The 21,295-nt window shown below is 36.2% G+C and overlaps 1 protein-coding gene across 2 annotated transcripts in view; it reads right to left on the bottom strand.

Moving 5' to 3' along the window:
- Positions 1–19: 19 nt before the first annotated feature.
- The window catches only part of LOC128228071 (transient receptor potential-gamma protein-like), an 85,832-nt gene continuing 64,556 nt past the window's right edge, over positions 20–21,295 (bottom strand). Inside the window, exons 5-13 of one of the 2 annotated variants that reach the window (XM_052939156.1) lie at positions 17,011–17,291; positions 14,686–14,859; positions 13,832–14,061; positions 10,755–10,950; positions 10,135–10,329; positions 9,249–9,266; positions 6,309–6,350; positions 3,164–4,174; positions 20–133 (exon numbers count right to left, since the gene is read on the bottom strand). In XM_052939156.1, coding sequence (XP_052795116.1) covers positions 3,899–4,174; positions 6,309–6,350; positions 9,249–9,266; positions 10,135–10,329; positions 10,755–10,950; positions 13,832–14,061; positions 14,686–14,859; positions 17,011–17,291 — 1,412 coding nt within the window. In that variant the 3' untranslated portion in view covers positions 20–133; positions 3,164–3,898. The remainder of the gene's footprint in view (positions 134–3,163; positions 4,175–6,308; positions 6,351–9,248; positions 9,267–10,134; positions 10,330–10,754; positions 10,951–13,831; positions 14,062–14,685; positions 14,860–17,010; positions 17,292–21,295) is intronic. The other variant, XM_052939157.1, reaches the window with a different exon arrangement.

The raw sequence follows: 21,295 nt of genomic DNA on the forward strand, positions 1-21,295 counted from the left end.
AACGTCAAGAGTTCCGGGGAAGAGGTGTTGGGGGTAACTGTAGAGCTACCATCAACATTGTTTGCTGGGCTGAAAGATTTTTTTAGAGTCTCCAAGGAGCGTCTTTGGTTTTTCCTTCTTGACAGTCTTCTGTCTGAAATAGGTGGATATATGGCTTGAGTATTACCAGTATTTGATTGTATGTACAACAGAGGAATAAAGCTACAGTGCATGCTAGAAATAGCAACTTTTAAAGATCATTCATATCTGAAAATTATCACATGTTAGTGTCACAAGGATGTACAGGCCTATCTCTGAGAATCACTGCTGCACTGATACGGACAAACGTGCAATTCAATTATAGAATGCCTTTTAGGATATTTTGATAGACAAATTTCTTATCATGAACAGTTACTTTTTTCTACTGGTAGTTTATTTCACTCATAAACATTAATTAAATTTCATAATATAGCTAGAGAGATATTAAAGCTGCACACTCACAGATTGAACATTTTGACAACTTTTTTATTTTCTGTCTTGGAACGAGCCAATTTTTGCAAAAAAAATCATGGAAACCAGTTTTATAAGAATGCTGACAAAAAATAAGATCGCAGATTTTTATATTTCATTTCAAAAATTGATGTTTTATGCATTTTTCTTAAACTGATAGTAACGGTTTACGCCATAAAACATTAATTTTCGAACTGAACTATGAAAATCTATGATTTGAATTTTTGTCAGCAATCTTATATCATTTTTTTACAGATATTTACGCAAAAATTTGCTCTTTCAAAGACGAAAAATAAAAAAAGTCATAAAAATGGTATATCTGTACATATCTAATATGAGAGTGCAGCTTGTATTATGAGTTAAGGAAGCAAATTTCATTAAGATTCTCAGAGGCACAATTTTTCATTGTAACTAAACATACACAGCCGAATTGACTCAATATTGAATACATTTTTTAGACAATAATTATGATTAAAATCTGGTTTAAGTACAAATTTATAATTTATCAATCTACAGTAAAGAAAACTATTGTATTACATCAAATTGCAAGAATCTGTTTTAAAACCAACTAGAATGAACATATTTCTACTGCCAACATAGCGACTTAGAGAGGATTTCTACCTAAACATTTAAAGCTGAAAAACAACAATTGAACATCTGTTCATGCAATATTAAACTAGCATTGAAAGCACAGGTATGTACAAGACAATCACAAACTGCAGATGCCAAAGCCCCCGTCTGTTTTCTCTGTGGATAAAATAACAATGAAAATAATTGTCATTGAATGATCCAAGTTTCAAGTTATGACCATCTTTTTGTCACATGCTGCTGCAAACATTAAGGCTATGACAATACATTGACTGTTGTTTTTCTTTGAAAAACAAACAGATTATTATAACAAGAGCCATCACAGTATGTGATAAGCACCCTGCAATGAATGATAGCATATTTCAAATGGGGGGGGGCAATCTTAATGTCAAGGATATCTTCACAAATATGGAAACAGTAAACATAAGTCTGTTGCTCTTAGATCGTAAACAATTTTTTCTGAGATATTAGCTATTGTTGAATTATATACAGTTCTTATTTACAATAAACTAACAATGTGTGAATATAAATTAAGATAAATAAAGAGGAAACATAAATGTTGAAAGTATGGTTCAAAGATTTAGAGTTCTTGAGCTGTGTACAATCTGTTCCAAGCAAAAGAAACATCAATACAGTTATTCTAAATCATATCTAATATGAAGGGAGGTAACTTTGGGCCCGATGTATCACAGAGTTATGGATATACAAATAGGTACAACCACACACCTCCATGAATGCATTGTAGAATTTAGCTCTTCTTCTTGAATGTTTTTATATATATAACATACTTGTTTGTCAAGGGAGGTAACAGCGAACAAAAGAACAGTTATATTTGTTTTCATTGCACACAAGTGGCTATGGGTCTTTTACCATTCCCAACCTCTCAATTTCTGTTCATTCTCATTGTTAAACCACAATTAGGAACCGTGAGCCAGATAGATAAGGTTTTGAAATGCTCACAAGTCAAACATGTATCACCATTTTTCAATAATTCAATTTCCATACTTTTTTGCCAATTAAATTGTGCTTAGGCACTTTGTTTAATCATGGGAGGTTTGGTAACAATGGGTCACTAAGTTTATGGTTGTTGTTCTACACACAAGTTTACATTGCCTGTATTGATGGTTAAATTTCATTCAAGTCCTTTGAAAACATTTCAAATTATGATGAAAAATTAATTAATTTGCTGAATTTTAATAAATGTACAAATAAATCTGATAATATTAAAGAGATACATTACTTGTCAAACAATAGGCTGTGAGTAGATTTATAAAGTGGTATCTCCAATGTGTTAAAGTACAGAAAATAAATAAATAAACAAACAGACATATCAATAGATGGATAGTGAGATTACTATAGGGCATCTGCAATTTTTTGTAGGGACCTTAAAGGGACTAGACACCTAAGATAATACAATTGCTAATTAATCAGTACTATCTTTTACAACAAATAAATGACTTTTAATCATTAATAATCTATCTCATGACATGTAGCAACACCCCCCCCCCCCTCCCTCAGGTCTGGGGAATGGTGGTGACTTTGACTTTCCAGGTCCAGCCAATCCTAGATAAAATCCCCGCCCTGCAGGAACAACTGATGGTAAAATCCCTGCCAACTGCCCCTGCACCCTAGGGACATCCTAAGGGAGGCCCATTCGCCACTATTTTCGATGCAAAAACCAAACTTCCACATTCACTCTGCACTGTGGGGCCACCTGGAAGGTAAAAATACAGCCCGTTTCTCCCACTATGTCCCTGGACCATGGGGGCTGGGGGGCATCACTTAGTAAGTTTTTATTTATCCTTGCTTTACCAAAGAATTAATTTGGCAGAAAGGCTGTCTTCTTGGCTTATAATACCAAATAAACTGGTAATGTCCTACATCTATGTTGTCATGTTTTCTAGTCATGCTTTGATACTAATTTAAACTGGTAATTAGAAAAAAATCCATGTCACTGAAAGTGAGAAATACTCCAGAGTTACATGAAGAGAAATAGTTATATCTTATCCCATCACCTCAGATAAAGATGGATACAATATATGATTACAAGATGCTACATGCCCTTTGAATGCATGAGAAATATTACCTTACAAACTGTGCGGAAGTCAGACTGGAGTGATTGACATGTACAGGATGGGTGGGTGGGGCAGCTGAAACACTTATAAAATCTCTAAACAAAACATTTATAAAAAGTTTGGAATAATCTCTAAACGTGCATGGAATGAAAAAAATAGATTAACTACGTAGATATATATATGTATATATATACAAAAATGTTAGTGTATTAGGAAAGATAAAAATCTGGTGAAATGGTACAAATGACTATGGACAATTCAAAATGGGGAAAAAACATGAAAAACAACAACGAGAGATATATATGGAAATTTTTGTTAGCTGGATGAGCTACTAGTGAACACAAGAATAACATTTACCACAAAAATACCAACAGAAAATCATAAAAATATATTGCACTGACTTAAACTGGAAGATCAATAATACTGCCACTAAAAACATGTGAAGCACAATGTGACATTTCAATAAAACAAAGGAAAGCATGGCATAATGCTAGAAATGGTTGCCATGACTTGTGATTTGGGTGTCGGTAACTGAATGACTATGAAAAGGATAAACTTTCTTAATAATGTACTCTAAATTATGTGATATATCTGAATTCTGATTTTGGCAATTGTATAATATAATAAAGTGAAAAAGTCATTACAACCATCATAAAATCTCATCTGCTTCCATAGCAACAGAGTCCATGTAACTTTGACCACAAGTGGACAACACAACAAAACAATATCACAGTATCTCCGAAACATCACAATGAATGGTCGAAGCTGTTTAAACTATCAAAGCTTTCACTGTCAGCGAATCGCTTCCAGTAACGCAGCAGGTTCTTCTTACTAGAAGGCTTTCCTGAATTGAGGTTTGGAGTTTTCATGCCATTGTTACGGAGGATTTCTAGGAGCTCATATCGGAACGAGGAAATGTCCTGTTTTAGCTCGTTCACATCGTCTTCCGTCACGCCCTCTCCCCTTTGTGGACTTCGCTGCTTGGCCATCACATAGCGCTTTATCAGGTCTCGCATAACTGCCTGAAAGTTAATAGACAAATATCCAAGTTATGACAGGCAATTTTAACAGCATGCTTGAGTAAAAAATAATATTACTAGGAGAAATTTCTTACACCCATTTTGACTCTGCGAGGTATTTGAGAAAAACAAATAAAAATAAAGTGAAAACTGATTTAAAAATCAGAATTGGAACAATTTAATTATTATGGGTGGTTTTAACAAAAGGTAAGAAAATGTAGGAAGCCTTTTTCAAAAGTAAGAAAATGGTTGAAAAGTAGGAATGCTTAAAAGCATTTTGTGCATAAGCAGGAGAAAAAAACCAAGATTGATTGAAGTGCCAGAACTTTTGGCTATTTGAATTCTGTTCAAGTTATCTGAGATATCATGTCTGCACACATTGCAACAAGACATCAATCATTTAATTTCATTACAGACCATGCTTATTATTCGCGAAAAGTAAGGGCTATCACAGAATGTGATTAATACCCCAGCACGTCCAAGTATCAGAAATACTGCCTGGATGGAACAATTTAAGAAACCAAGTGGAAAGTGTTTAAACATGCCACAGAATGTCAATAATGTAGAGACATGAGGAAAATAACTAACTGTAATGTTTTACCATATATATTCAACAAAAACTGAAAGAGAAAAACATAGCATTCTATAAGGAAATGAAAGATTACCTAATGCATTGAAATCTGTGCTGTACATCAGTTTGTGATGGACATTATGTCAAGGGACCTTTGGGTATTATGGCCAATTATGGACCAAACTTGAAATCTGAATGCAAGAAACAGGTTGAACAGACAGATGTATGTGTCTTTATTTAATGGGTGCAAATCTGCTGTATCATTTCAAAATCCAGCTATGAATGAAAAAGATATATTGGACTAGACTGAAAATATCATCAGAAAGGTTTATATAGCAAAACATAAGTTCAGAAGGTAACTGTGACCTTCACCTTTAGGTAGGGACACAGGTTTTGTACGTGACATGTTCTCATACCAAGGTGGTCCCGTTTGCCGCAGAATTTTAATTTAGACAATGTATGACAAAAATTTGGACAAGACACTAACTATCATAAGCAAAACATACTTAGTTCAGAAGATTGCAGTGACCTTTACCTCCAAGGTAGGGACTCATATCTTAATGGCGACATGTCCTTATACTATAATAGTCACTTCTGCCAAATAATCCATCCATGAACACAAAATTGGAGCCTGACGGACAGACGTGTCTTTATCCTGTGGATGTTTATTCTTGCATATCATTTTCAAATCCAACCATGAATGAAAAAGGCCCGGACACAAACTATTATCACTAAGGCTTATATAGCAAAACATAATAAGTTCAGAAGGTTGCTGTGACCATGCCCTTGAAGGTAGGGACACAAATTCTCATTCTACGGTGATCACTAATCTGCCAAGTAACTATAAAATCCGACCATGACTTAGAAAGATATGGACCAGACAAAAACAGGACAAAGGCACTGACGGATGTAATAACACACATTTTTACCATGGCCCCCATTTCACTTTGTGAAACAGGGGTATAGTAAGGGCCAAAGCTCTTGGGTCAAGGGTGATTCTTCTCTGACTGGTTACTAAGTTAGCAGCTACAGCATTATCATCCAAGGTAGTATTTTTAAAATACAAAAGGTCCAATATTTGTTTTTGCAGGCTCTCCAGCAATACATCTGAAAAAAACTAGGAGAAAACTAGGAATTTTTCAAACAGAAAAATAGGGAAAAAACTAGGAATTCTGAGACAAAAACTTTGTGGTATTATCAGATAAAGTATTACTTTACTACTGCTAAGTGTTCAGCTGACTGTAAATTTGCATATGTTTGGAGTCACTTCAGCATAGTCCAGCCCTAAATCACCATGGGTGAAGGCCAAATTATGTATCAGTGACAAGAAACCACTACTGCCAGTCAAGGCAAGGCAAGTCAACGAAACATCTCTACATTGTTTCACGCAAGAAAATCTTCAAAACACAATAAAACACAAAATTGAAACTTTCAGACATAATTCTGCAAATGAAAAACTAGGAATATTAGGAGCATTTCAGAAAAACTAGGAGCACTTTAAAAAAACTAGGACCGGCTGGAGAGCCCGTTTTTGTGTATATGATTCTGATAGTAACCAATATTTACCTGGTATCTTATTTCTCTTTCATTGAGCTTCTTCACCACTTTCTGAAAAAATCATTTAAATAATGCATGTTATTTTATCTACATTCATCAAATATAAATTGCATTCAAAATGAAAACAATCATGGTAAAAGTTCAAGAAAGGCTAAATTTCTATTATAACAATGAAATGATCATAATTTTATTGAATGGAGAAAAGAGTTGTTTGTCAAACTTTTTGCCCAACTGAGCACCATGTTGTCACAAATAATTTGACAATTGAATAAAATATGCTGGACCTAAATGCCAGCTGATTTGACATTTCACATTGGATAGCAGTTTTAAGATGATGAGTTTATGCCCAATGTTCATGCAAAGATTGAGGAAAGTTTAAAAAGGTTTAATATAGAGTTGTACAGGTGCAGTATCTTCATGACCAAGGTTCATTCGAAGATTGAGGAAAGTTTAAAAAGGTTTAATATCGTGTTGTTCATGTGCAGTATCTTCATGCCATACTAGTGTGATTAGAATGAGGGCATTTTCAAGGTATCAATCTATACGGGTCATCTTCTTGTCACACCCAACCTCTAAGTCAAGTTTGAGGACCAAAGGTCCAGTAATTGTTGAGTTATCAATCAGACAAGCTTTTGGCGTAAAAGGTCACATTGACCTTGACCTTAAACCTGATGAGTCCAAATCAATAGGGGTCATCAACTGGTCGCACTCATACCTGTAATTTAAGTTTGAGGACCATAGGTCCAGATATTGTCAATTTATCAATTGGACAAGATTTTTACTTTCAAGGTAACTGTGACCTTCAACCTAATGACCTCAGAATCAACAGGGGTCATCTACTGGTCATGCCTAACCTCCAAGTTTTAGGACCATAGCTACAGGTATTGTTACGTTATCACTTAGACAAACTTTCAAGTTCAAGGTCACTGTGACCTTGAGCTTTGACCCAATGGCCACAAAATCAATAGAAGGAATTGTAAAGCCCAACCTCCAAGTCAAGTTTGAAGTCCATAGGTCCTGGCATTGTCAAGTTATCACTTTGGACAAGCTACCAACCTACCGACCAAACGATTGACTGACCGACTGACATGTGCAAAGCAATATACTCTCTCTTCTCCAAAGGGTAGCATAATGAGTTAGTAATGATGTACAATGTTTATTCTTTGACTGAAACATGAAACTTCTCCAAATCATGCTTGTTCCATATTATTTCAAAGAAACAGAGTAACACATAGAAGAAATGCAAGAACAGTATACAAGTATGCACATTATGAAGTGAATGATAAATGACAAAAAACATGATTAGTTGTTTCTCAAAAGATATATGTATATATTCCACAAAAGGATCTGTTTGATAGTCAGGTAAGATTAAGAAGACAGCATCCAATTGTATAAAACATGGATAAGTTGTCTACAGGTGCCTTAGATTAAATATGATTGGTTAGTAATAATCATTGGATAGATATCGACCAATCAAAAATAATTTTGGCTAACTTTGACCAAACCAAAAAACAACACCAGTTTTATACAGTTGAGTGCAGGCAGTCACTACATAAATGCAGATGAAACTTACTACACTAAAAGTTAAACCATTATTCCTTTGACTGCAATTGTACCTACAAGAATTGACCTTTTCCCATAATATCTGAACAAGAGTTATGGGCCCTGTTGCACAAAAGTGTTACTTACTTTGGGTTTTGTGACTCTGGCAATATGTGTACTAAGTTTCATTCAAATATCTTGAATGATTGAGTGTTATGTTTATGCTTGCTGACAACAAGGCCAAATTGACAACTCTGGCTAAAACAAGATGGATAATTGAGCAGGTGCACTCTATTTGGAGGACATTAATGCACAAAATATGCATTAATCTAATCTATTAATCAGTACAGTTTTTGTTGCAAAACCTGTGCATTTTCAGGACTCATTGCCAAAATGTCTTAAACAATTGCTTGTTTTTCAATGAATTTGAAGAAAATTGAAATAACTTGGCCTTATCACGGACCTGTAAACCATATATTTGGTTTATATGTCCGTGGCCACATATTGTAGTCAAAGAAATATAATGGTCAAAGTATTTTTAGTAGATTTAACATGCAAAATCTTTACCTGTACCCAAATGCCTTTACTATTCTACAATGAAGATCAAAATGTTATCATTTTTTTTTGTATAATGAAAATATGATCAGTCTATTATTTGTCTATTTGCATTAGCACTGCGAACATGTATATCAACTATCCCAGTGAGTGTATATCACATGATAAGTTACTATATATATGGTATGTCCGAAAGCAACATTTTGCTTTAAATAAAGACTTAAAACAAAGATAACTTTTCTTTTTCTTCACCATTTAAATTGAAACAAAGGGCAGTCTATGCAACTTTAAGAGCCCAACCTTGGTGTTTTACCGGAGTTCGATTTTCTCAAACACTTCGACAAACCTGTTTCCAAACTATTGTTTCGACAGTGCTCCACCAGGTGACAATTTTGTGAAAAGGTTTGTTGAAGTGTTTTCAGAAACTAAACTCCCAATCTCACTCTGGAAAAAGACTGAAGGCTGGCCTCCGTAAGCAGCGTAGACTGCATTCATTTAAAATGGTGAAGAAATGGTAAAGTTAAAGTCTAAGTTTAAAGCAAAATAGTGCTTCTGACGTAGCATTTATGACGCAATTTATCATGTGATATACACACACTGTATCTGCAAGATTGAAATGAATGCAAGCTTCTATATTTTGCATCTAGATTACAGGAATGAAAATTAGAATGGAGCATAGTAGTTCATTACCAAACTAAAGCAGAGTTCTATTTGAGCCTAATGTTCCTAACTAATGGAATATGCAAAATCAAAGGCGAAAAACGATACTTATCACTTGACTTTTCATAACGTTCGGTTAATTTGCACCAAAAAACAAAAAGGGCATTCCATACAACATATCTTATTTCTTACTTTAAAGAATCTTATTCGCTGAAATGTAAATGCAGATTGTATCATTTCTTTTCAGGGTACAAAACTGGTCATTGACAGACAAAAGATTAAATAGGAAGAAACCAAATAAATGAGTGCTTTGAAATTCAACAGTAAACAACATTAACATATTCTTTCTAGGAAATACGGTAACAAATAAAACATTACAAGGGATGAAAGCGCAAAAAGGTTTTATCTTCTTCATTATTTAATGTCACTTAGAACCTTTTCGCATTCACCCCTCGATTAGAACCAATGCTTGTCTGGGTTTTTTTGCTCAGTTGACCAAGGGCCATAACTCAACCAATAATTAAGCCAGTGTTATTGTACAGGCATATTGTTCTTATGAACTTTTGTATCAATTTTTACATTAATACATGATGTCTAAAGTATTGCCTTTCACATAGAGATGAAATAAGCGCTGAGACACTTTTTAAATAACAATACATGTACCTCAACAATTTTCTCAACCCCCCCCCCCCCCCCCCCGCCCAGACAAGCCTAATGTAAAATAAATGTTAATGTCAAGTACTGTTAAATGATATTTATGATGAATATGAAACTAATCGTGGAACAGCTAAACCATCGTTGGCAACCACGGTACGTTCTTCCGTTACACTTCATACACGCCGTGGAAAATTGACTTACAAAATCTCATTCAAATGAATATGCATGAGGCAGGGGAGACAATTCTTCTAATGAAATTGAATGTTAATTATTTATGACATTAAACAAGATTTTCCTAGCCAAATAACCCACAGTTCACAAGAATAATAGCGCGGTAGTGTATCAGGGGTATCCAACGATGCAGCTAAACAAACAGGGGATCATAAAACACAAGTAGCAAGTCACAATTATCCATGCATACCCGTATGCTTTGCCAGCGATTTCGTTTCCGATCCTTGGAGCAGATGAACAATTTTTCCCGAAACCAGAGCAGAATGTAGTAGAATGTTTTGGGGCTTGGGATGATGTTGAAAGGTGCGGGGAGGGTGCCGCTCTCATCAAAGTAACTGATCCACAGTCTAGAACGTGCAAACTTCCACTCTTCATCTGCCTGGCTCTGTGGTAGGTACATAATTGGCATTTATAGGTTTAAAACACTATTTAGCCAGAAACATAACCACAAAAGAATACATTTAAAATTAAATGAAAAAATAAAATAAAACATGAACTCAGCATTCAAATTTAATAGGTGAAATTACACGTTTGGAGATTAAAGGTAATAAATTGGTTATCATATTTTTGTATCATATTTTTACTTAATTTCTTTATTTTAATAGGTATGTTTAGCGTGGGCAAACATATCTAAAACATGCTCTTCATGTGTATCCCAATAAAATTTTTATTGATGTCATACTGTTTTTCTATGTGACAATGCAGTAATCATAAACATCAATATTCTCGTCTCAATAAATTCTTATCTACCCTATAGTCATCATTGAAAACAGTTGCTTGTGCAAGGGACACAACTCTTTAACAACTCACCGAGATATTCTGGTAGGAGTTACTCATCATGGCAATGAGAAGATTCAACAGGATAACAAAGCCAATCCAAGAGTAACTGCCGAACATGAGCTTGCCGATAAACTCCGTGAACTCATGGTCCTCTTCTAGTTCAAGATGATCCAGATCGACGAGACCATAGATGGCCCAGTACAGACTCTGACTGATCTCAAAAAGGCTGGAATAAAAGAGTTTGATGTTATTTTACACTTTTCAGAGAATTGATTTTTTTGTATGGAAACTTGTTGCCCAGTATGGTTTCTGACAGATCCCAGACTGCGATACAATTCGAGGGAATTAAATTATCCACATTTAGGAAAAGAAAGTAATTTGAGACAGCAAGTTAAGTTTCTGGTTGATTTCTCACAGACTGAAATAGGATCTAAAGTCATTCAAATTTGATTTGAATGAAAAATCTATAGGATGCCCAGCCAAAGAATTAAACATTACTCTTTAGTTACACATTACTTTTAGGTTACACACCACCAGATTTTACTGCCATGTGTTAACACGATTTTTATTGCTGAAAAATGACATGTGCAGTGTGCATCAGGACGAATGCATTTTTAGAAGTTTTAAGAAAAATTGTATATTTTGTCCATAATGAGATATTTTATCATTAAGAAAATTGCACTCAGTCAAGCAAGACAATCAATATCTGATTGTTTTACCATCATTAAATCTTCCTGCCCTCAGAAAACATGAATGCATCAACAGCATCGCCATTAAGTGCATGTTTTCTCCTAAAGAAGGATGCTCCATTAAAGAGGAGTTTAAATGTCAAAGTGATGTGCTTTATGGCAATATTGCTATCTCGCTCCCTGAGAGCTTTGAAAACATGTCTGGTGTGAGCAACCAGCAGCAGTCAATACATCCCATGTCATTTGAAGCAGTAACTTAATAGTGCTACAATTATCATTTTAATGAGGTATTTTAACTCCTTTTAACATGATAACTGACGATCAATATTCAGGAAATATATTGCAAGCTGGGATGCAACTCTTTCCAACTCTAGCTATGTGACATTGTCACTGAATGGGAATAATTCCCCCAAAGATGCAACTAATTGACACATGAACTCAGTGAAAGATGCAATTATACTTAAAATTCAAATGTAACAGAGAATTTATAATAATTATGTGCATACATTTCAAAGTAAAGCAGCTTTTATGCCAATTTTAGATTTAGCTCTCAGTTTATAAGACAATGATGGCTGATAATTGTATATGGAATGAAAGAAACACTGGTACACTGTCATGTCAATGCAAGTTTCAAAGACAGGGACAATATTTTCTCCCACCTCAGATAAGTAGATCCAAAAATTTAACCATACTAGAAATTCTTATCTTGCCCACAGGCAAAGATAAAACAAGTACCCGTATGGAACTCTTTTTTTATTGTCAACACACAATTACCTCCCTTGTTGAATGACTGTCATCTATAGCAATATGGAAACCTTGCCTTGAGGCAATAATTAGAATGTTAATTGATTATTTCTCACTTCAAATGGAAACATAAAAAAGTGTCCACACTATATTTAAGAAATAATGCTGCACTCTTCTCAGAACTATTTAAAGACCGATTTGACTATTAACATAATCTGAATCACTGTGCGCATATCCATGACAACCACAAATTATCACATATCAATACACATTTATTTACACTACGCATAAAAGAGTTCCAGCAAAAAATACATTTTTACTTTATATTTTTAACTGAGGTGGGGGAAAAAGCATCTACCATAGCCGCTCGTGTTAGGTAGGTTCATCCCAACCCTCGCCCAGGGTGGTTTGCGGAAACTCTGTAAACTTTGTTTCCACAAAACACCCTACGCTCGGGTCGGGATGAACCTATCTTACACTCTAAACCATGGAAGATACTTATAATCTTATCAGTTTAGTTATTTATACTTCCTAAGTTCTTAATTGTACCTCAATTATATTAATAAAAAAATAATTCATGGGATCACTTCATAAATGTTGCTAATGGACATACATAAATAGTAACATGGATAAAAGCTGGGATAATCATCAACCTGAAAATTTTGCCTCGGGCCAGGTGGCTGCTAAGACCCCCAGTGGGTCTAGGGCAAAACCCTGGTTGGGGGTTCAGGAGAATGAAGTCCCTTGGAAGATCTTAAAGGATATTTAAGGCCTTAAACAGGATAATCCAAGTGCTTAGTGATGAGTTATGAATCAATCTCTCATGCCCCATGTTAGATGAAACACAAATTGCATTTTAAAGTATACGAGTCCCATATGTGTTGGCAAGAAAATTGAGAACAAGAAAGTTCCAGCACTGCTGTTATACAATTAGCAATTCAATGGTTTCATTATCTCTCCAGAGGTCCCGAAATTTTATTGTTGAAATTAGGTGTGAAAGTTTCAAGAAACATCATTTCCCTGTTGTCGTCTGTAATGTTAACATTTTTTCCCCATTAACCTTTTTGATGTCACAATTATTAACTACCGTGATTTTGTTACAAATTTTAACTCTGTAACAACAGGGCATCTGTTTCATCCTGGCTATTGTGAAGTAAATTTTCCATAGTCAATTGGTAAACATTTGGCCAACATGCTTAGTTGCTTGTGCCAATGTCACAGGGTGAGAAAAGTGTGCAGCCAGACCGGGGCTCGAACCCGGGACCCCTCGCTATCAGGGCGATTGCTCTACCGACTGGGCTACCGGACTGCTTACACACCTTCTCAACACCTGTATAGGTAACCATAACATACTCCCCTGCCAAGTTGGAATTTGTCCCCAAATTATAAGGATTGAGAACAAGGTAAACATGATCTTGACGAAACCACGGGTTTTTGCCAAGTAAGTATGATTGTTCAGTGGTAAAATCAAAAGGATGAATTGCATTTATTAACAGCTGATAAACAAAGATGTCTGTCGAAATTATCACAATCAAAGAGGGGTTCACCACCCTCCCCCCCTTTCGAAGGAATTAAAACCCTTGGAGCCTTTCAAAAACTGAACATCTAATATAAAGTGGTAAACTTTCAACCTTGTAGTAACAGTAAACTTTTCAACTTTTGTTATCAACATACTTGGCAAAACTTTTAAATCTCCTATCACATGGATCTGCGTCCATCTGGTAGGTGTTCCCATTTGCATCAGCCGTGTACACCTGGTGTCCCTCCTGCACGTTACACTCCTCCCGCCTTAAAGCTGAGTAGTACCAATGAAGGTGGTTGAGGCCGCACGCAAATGAGAAGAGCAACAGTAGATAGAGGACTGCAAACTTCATCAAGTCCATTATCATACGGCCGAGGGAGATCTGAAAGAAATATCCAGCATTATGTGTGATTTAACATATCTGTTGTACAATTGTCAATTTTTAACGCCTCACTTGACCCGATATTGTTATTTATTTTACAAGGATTGTGAAACAAGATATTTTAACATTTTATTAATCAATCTCATTGTCACGATGTTAAGCGAGTGTGGGCTTGTGTTGTTGGGGAAACCGGAGTACCTGGAGGGAACCCACTTGTCCAGCTAAGTGTCCACAAAACGAACTCACATGAAAGTGTTTATGAGTAGAAAAAGAATATGTCGAATAATACCCCAAAACTATTACAAACAAGCTTTTGCTTTAAAAGAATACGGTACAAAATTAGTAATTCAATGTCCATTGCAGTTGAAATAAAGAAATGAAATATAACCTGCAATTAATTTAACTATAATGGTTTTACACAATGTATAACAGTTGTTTCTTTTACATAACATCAATATAAATCATTAAGTAGTATCTTTCACAATAATACAAAGTCCCTTCTGGTCAAACGTTAATTCATATTTATTAACTGCTATGATTTTTCTGCATAAGATCATAAATATAGGTCAAAGCTGTCTTTTTAACATAGAATTATACATATAAATGATAAGTGTGGTGTGTAACCTGAAGTGGCCCAAGGTGGGGGTTCACAGTGAAGATGTAGATGAGCTTTAGGCAGCTAAAAATATTTGCTGCTGCAAACAGGGCCTCTGCGATCAGATTCGGGTCGTAGGCATCCCATTCTCGGCGTTGAAGATTTGCCTGCTCTGTGCGGCCTAGTTCTCTTTCCTTTTGAACCTGGGGCAACAGTGGAGTGAAATAAGTAATGATTATTAAGATATGCAAAGTTCAAATAAGATATTTGTTTTTTTCATGCCATTGATGCCAGTAATGTTAAATTATGATGCCTGCTGATATCAATGCTGTTACCATATGTAAGGGAACTACTTAATCTGTTAGGCAACTTTAAATTAATTGCTAGATTTTCATCCCTGTCTGCCCCCTCTTTTTTCCACAAACCCTGAAATTTTATTGACTCAAATAAAAAAGGGTCTGTACTTGTTTGTTTATCAGTCCGGTACTGTCCAGAAACGGCGTTTATTCATACCTACTGTGTCAATGCACATTCACACGTAAAAAAGGGGAATCCTGTAATGATTGTGTTCATGGTCTGTCTAGAAATGCTTATACACATGTATATGGTCCCTTATGCAAAAAGAAAGAGCATGAACACATATTCAGCGGTGAAACAGTAATATAAAATGTCGACCCCCCCCCACCGCCATTTTAAAAACAAAAAATGAGATGACAATCTAGCAACTGATTAATATTGGCCTTACTAATATGTAGAATAAATGACCCAAAATACATTAAAAATAAAGTTATGGCAATTTGTATTTTTATTCTTTATTTCAACTGAAATTGGAAGTGAAATGACAGATTGTTCAATCATTTAAGGTCAAAACAGGGTGTTTGCAATATTTTGATCATAATGTAATATGAAAGTTGGCAGATATTTTTTCCTCCTTTCTTTTGCACTGATTTGAAATTGGAAAATCGTGGTTCTAACACATTAAGCAACAAACTACTATATTCTGATTTGACCTCATTTGTCAGGCACTAATGATCACATCCCATTAACTGCATTCTTAATTCAGTTCTCTTTGAAATATCTGCTAATGATGACGTAATAGCATTTTTATGGCTTAAATAGATATAGAACTTGACATGACAACCCGTCATGTTCATCCGCCATAACACAATTTTCCAATCACTCTTCAGAATTTTCTTAAAATTTTAATAAAGTAAAACTTTAAGTATAACACAAGAACTGTCACTCTTTATGACATATGCCCCTGAAGTGCCAGAGTCGAGACAAATCAATGAAATATGCCTACATTCAGGAAAAGCTGACATAAAATAGAAGCATATATTCAGGCATCCTCGGCACCCCAGTGTATCATAACCTTTATGATACTCTGGGCAAATTGGCTAGGGAAACTTCGTAAATCTTGAATATTCATAAGCATTTTCCGACCAATGAAATAGCCGATGACAAAAAGGAAAGAATCTCCTTTGTGAATAGCTATCGGCATATTTAACAATATCCTGCTTTTAATTGCTATATGTAAGCCGTGATCTCATTGGATGATTTCGAACCGAGATTACTTATGAACTTCTCGGCATTTCCGCACAGCATTAGGTGTGTCTCATGCAACCAATCAAGCAGCTGGATTTCACCTTATAATTATTTATCAGTGCTAGATTTTTGCAGCTGATTTGCCCAAGGTATCATATAGATTATGATACGCTGGGGTGCTGGGGATGATATTACGGATCCCATGAAGTGTGGGGGAGTGATTAACTTAGAGGTAGAGACCTGGCACACAAATAATCCAGAGATAAGGACAAAGGACATGGAGCTTGCACCCAACATGTCACAGAAAATCAGTATCAGATAATTTAAAACTTCTCCCTTGCATGACAAAGTTGTAACAGCCCCAATATGACCACCTTTGCTCTATGTGCATGTATGCAGCATTCTATAAGTATTAACTTCAAAGTGGGACCTTGACCTTTGAGGTAGGGAAGTGGGTTACGCACACAACATGTCCACCTTATGTGCAGAATATCTGTGCAGCTTAATTTCAAAATCCCCCCATGCAGACAAAGCTACAGCCCAGACACCACAACCTACACTGAATATGCATCAAAGTGTGATCTTGACCTTTAATGTAGTGACCCTTGGCTTGCTAGCAAATCATCAACTTTGTGTGCAGCACTCTATTTCAAAATCCCCCCATGCCTGACAAAGTTACAGTCCGGACAGGACAGCCTATAGTCTATGTGCATATTAGCAGCATTCCATAATGATTAATCTCGAAACGTTAACTTGATTTTCGCATTTACCCTATATGAATTATTTCTTTTCAAACAAGAATTGCTTACCTGTAGATATGCAATAACCCTGAGAGTGAGTGTGGCAATATACAGCGCGTTGGTGACAAAGTCCAGTATATTCCACATATCGTGACAATACTCATCCGCGCCCTCGTCCCACAGCTGTTTAATCTCTGTCCATATTAATCCCACCACATACGCAAGAATCATCCACTCAATGGATGTAGCAGGTGCCCCACGGAGCTCTGTTTTCGTGTCTTTTACAAACGAGGCTGTGTGGTTGTCCAGGAATGGAATCTCAACACGCTGGGATACCAGGATTAACAAAGCTGAAAGAAAATTTTAAATTTTAATTATTATAAGTAACATCACTGTAAACAAGAAATATTCTTAAAAAAGAATAAACAACCTTGATTGAATGATATAAACAGTATATAAATACACATGTATGATTATTGTTTTCTGTTTATTGTAGTAAGTATTTAAGAGACACTCAAACTTTTTATTAACAAAGCATTTGATTGGTCCAAAATTTAGGTCAAATTTTATGTTACATCTAATCTGAAAAAATGCACCTTCCGCTGCTTTTCTGTACCAGAGAAATGAACAGCTAGGGTGTTGATTGCTTTGCTGTACCAGAGGAATGAACAGGGGATTAATTGCATTGCTGTACCAGAGAAATGAACAGGGAGTTTACTGCTTTGCTGTACCAGAGAAATGAATAAGGGGTTAATTGCTTTGCTGTACCAGAGAAATGAACAGGGGGTTAATTGCTTTGCTGTACCAGAGAAATGAACATGGGGTGAAATGCTTTGCTGTACCAGAGAAATGAACAGGGGGTTAATTGCTTTGCCGTACTAAAGAAATGAACATGGGTTGAATTGCTTTGCTGTACCAGAGAAATGAACAGGGGTTAATTGCTTTGCTGTACCAGAGAAATGAACAGGGGGTTAATTGCTTTGCCGTACCAAAGAAATGAACATGAGGTGAATTGCTTTGCTGTACCAGAGAAATGAACAGGGGTTAATTGCTTTGCTGTACCAGAAAAATGAACACGGGGTTAATTGCTTTGCTGTACCAGAGAAATGAACAGGGGTTTAATGGACTTTGAGACAGCAGGTCCACTAAGGAAAACGAACCTCTTCTGTGTTGCAACAATTCCCAACCATTGTGACAACTTCCCTGGCTCAAGGATGAAAAGCTTTTGTAAATTTGATTAAACAAGAGATGTTTGTCAAACATTATGCCCCCCCTGAGCGCCATGTTGTCAGGATTATATGGACAATTGAATGAAATATGCATGGACCGAAATGACAGCTGATTTGTTGCCGTTAAGGCAGTTTTAAGATTATGACCATTAAAGTGTGAGGATAGAGTGTGTTATGACCATGACCTTTGACTCTATGAACTCAAAATCCAGAGTCATCAGCTGGTCACCAGAAACCTAAATGTCAAGTTCGAGGGCCATGGGTGCAGGCATGGTCAAGTTATCACAAAGACAAGTTTTTTTCGTTCAAGGTCACTGTGACCTTGACCTTTGACCCCTAAAATCATAAGGGGTCATCTACAAGTCAGATGCAACTCCAAGTCAAGTTTGAAGGCCATGGGTTCAGGCATTGTTGAGTTATCACTCGGACAACCTTTTACCTTTCAAGATCACTGTGACCTTGACCTTTGGCTCCATGAATCCTAAAATCAATAAGGGTGATCTACTGGTCAGGCTTAACATCCATGTCAAGTTTAATGATCATAGGTTCAGGCATTGTTGAGATATCAGTGGGAGAAGATTTGTTAACTTTTTTGCGTTAAAGGTTACTGTGACATTGACCTTGGCCTGATGACTCCCAAAGTCGATAGGGGTCATCTACTGGGCAGGCCCAACCTTCATGTCAAGTTTGATGACCATAGGTCCATGAATTGTCGAGTTCGCTTTCAAGGTCACTGTGACCTTTGACCCCTAAAATCAATAGGGGTCATCTAATGGTCAGGCTCAACCTCCATGTCAAGTTTGAGGGCCTTGGGTGCAGGCAATGTTGAGTTATCACTCGGACAACCTTTTACCATTCAAGGTCACTGTGACCTTGACCTTTGGCCCGATGACACCGCAAAACAATAGGGGTCATCTACTGGTCAGGCCCAACCTCCAATTCAATTATGAGGGCCATGGGTGCCGGCATTGTTGAGTTATCACTCGGTCATCCTTTTACCATTCAAGGTCACTGTGAACTTGACCTTTGACCCGATGAGCCCCAAAAACAATAGGGGTCAGCTACTGGTCAGGCCCAACCTCCAAGTTAAGTTTGAGGGCCATGGGTGCAGGCATTGTCAAGTTATCACTCGGACAACCTTTTACCATTCAAGGTCACTGTGACCTTGACCTTTAGCCTGATGACCCCCAAAACAATAGGGGTCATCTACTGGTCAGGCCCAACCTCCATGTCAAGTTTGAGGGCCATGGGTGCAGGCATTGTTGAGTTATCACTCGGACAAGCTTTAAAATTATTTTACCATTAAAGGTCACTGTGACCTTGACCTTTGACCCGATGACCCCCAAAATCAATAGGGGTCATATACTGGTCAGGCCCAACCTTCATGTGAAGTTTGATGACCATACGTCCAGGAATTGTTTAGTTATCACTTGGACAAGCTTTGGTCTACTGACGGACCGACCGACCGACCGACCGACCGACATGCCTGTGCATAGCATTATACCCCTCTTCTTCGAAGGGGGGCATGATAAATAGAAATGTTCCGCAGAGAAGAATCTGTATTGATTTTAACTGCCTCCTATGAAATTAGCACAATGACAATGACTTTTGTTCTTTTTGCCTTCCAGTAAAATAATCTATTATTTTTGGGGGCTTAGGGACACAATATTTAAAATATGTCTGCTAAATAAGCCATTACATATAGAAAAATCGTATCTTTATATTTTCTGAAAAGATTTATAGCTGCCTAACTAACAGAAAAGTTAATTAGAAAACAGAGATGTAAACCTTCAAACAAATAAGAAACAGGTATGTTATTGTTATTAATTTAATGGAATTTAGACAAATATGTATGTGCTGGCAGGGGTAATCAACTATTTATAAAACAAAAGAAAGGGTCAATAAAGAGATTTTCTATTCAATGGGACTCAGTTTAGTTTCTTAACTGACAGGCTACATTCACTGCTGACCATGGAAAACTACTGGCAACCCACCATTATAAGTATGCAGTGTCCGGGGCTCTCAGACTTCAAGGGATTAAAAAAAATTGGTACCAGTACAATGTGCAAACTCAATATTTGGAATCTATATACGGGTACACAGATTTGCAGAATAGTTAGCATTATTTGGTGGACAGATATCTGGTAGATTATAAAAAGAGGAAGGGGGAATGAGGAAGTGTGGAGGTATATGCCTATGAAGCCATGTCATTTTGTAGAAGAGCTAGACTAAAATGTAAAGCTGGATTTGGTCTCAGAGGTTACGATAACATGTAGAAGTATTTTCAGAATTGCTCTCAGATTTCCTCCCAGTGTGATAACCATTTCAAATTTCTTCATGAAACTTTCTATTTTTTAACTCCCACCCTTAGATTTCAGTAAAATAAAAGAAATCTCAAGAGTAAATCAAACAAAATTGTTGTAAGAAATAGAGCCATAATAAAATTTTCCTGGAGGGCAGCATTATTACATGCAGTGATGAAATACAGTGAAGGTTGTTAAATTTTCCCATTTAAGGATAACTAACTGTTGGCGAGATAAGCTGGCAGCAAACTTTTTCCAACCTGGCGCTTCACAGACCATTAGTTACTAGGAAACCAGCTCTAACTAAACAGCCAATAGCAATACAGACAACACATAAATCAATCGCAACATCAAGAGGACGATCTTTGGAGAAAACATATTGGAGGTAATGACAAGATTGCAAGAATTGAAAACAAGTTCTTTATATGCTCTTGATAGCATTTAATGGTTAAGCCAATCTCAGGAGCCTTTGACTGCACTTCATGTGCATGACACACAAAGGTCTTAAAAAAAAACCGTGTTAAGGCCAACCCGACCCAACTTGGCATTTAAACTCCGCGACTCTAGAGGTTTTTTTAAAGCTGCACTCTCACAGATATACCATTTTTTCAACTTTTTTATTTTTTGTCTTGGAAAGAGCAAATTTTTGCGTAAATATCTGCAAAACAATGATATAAGATTGCTTACAAAAAATCAGATCGTAGATTTTCATATTTCCGTTCGAAAATTAATGTTTTATGGCTTAAAGCGTTACTAACGGTTTAAGAAAAATGCATATAACATCAATTTTTGAACTTAAACATGAAAATCTGATACTTTATT

This window comes from Mya arenaria, chromosome 3, assembly GCF_026914265.1.
Source record: "Mya arenaria isolate MELC-2E11 chromosome 3, ASM2691426v1".
Taxonomy (NCBI): domain Eukaryota; kingdom Metazoa; phylum Mollusca; class Bivalvia; order Myida; family Myidae; genus Mya; species Mya arenaria.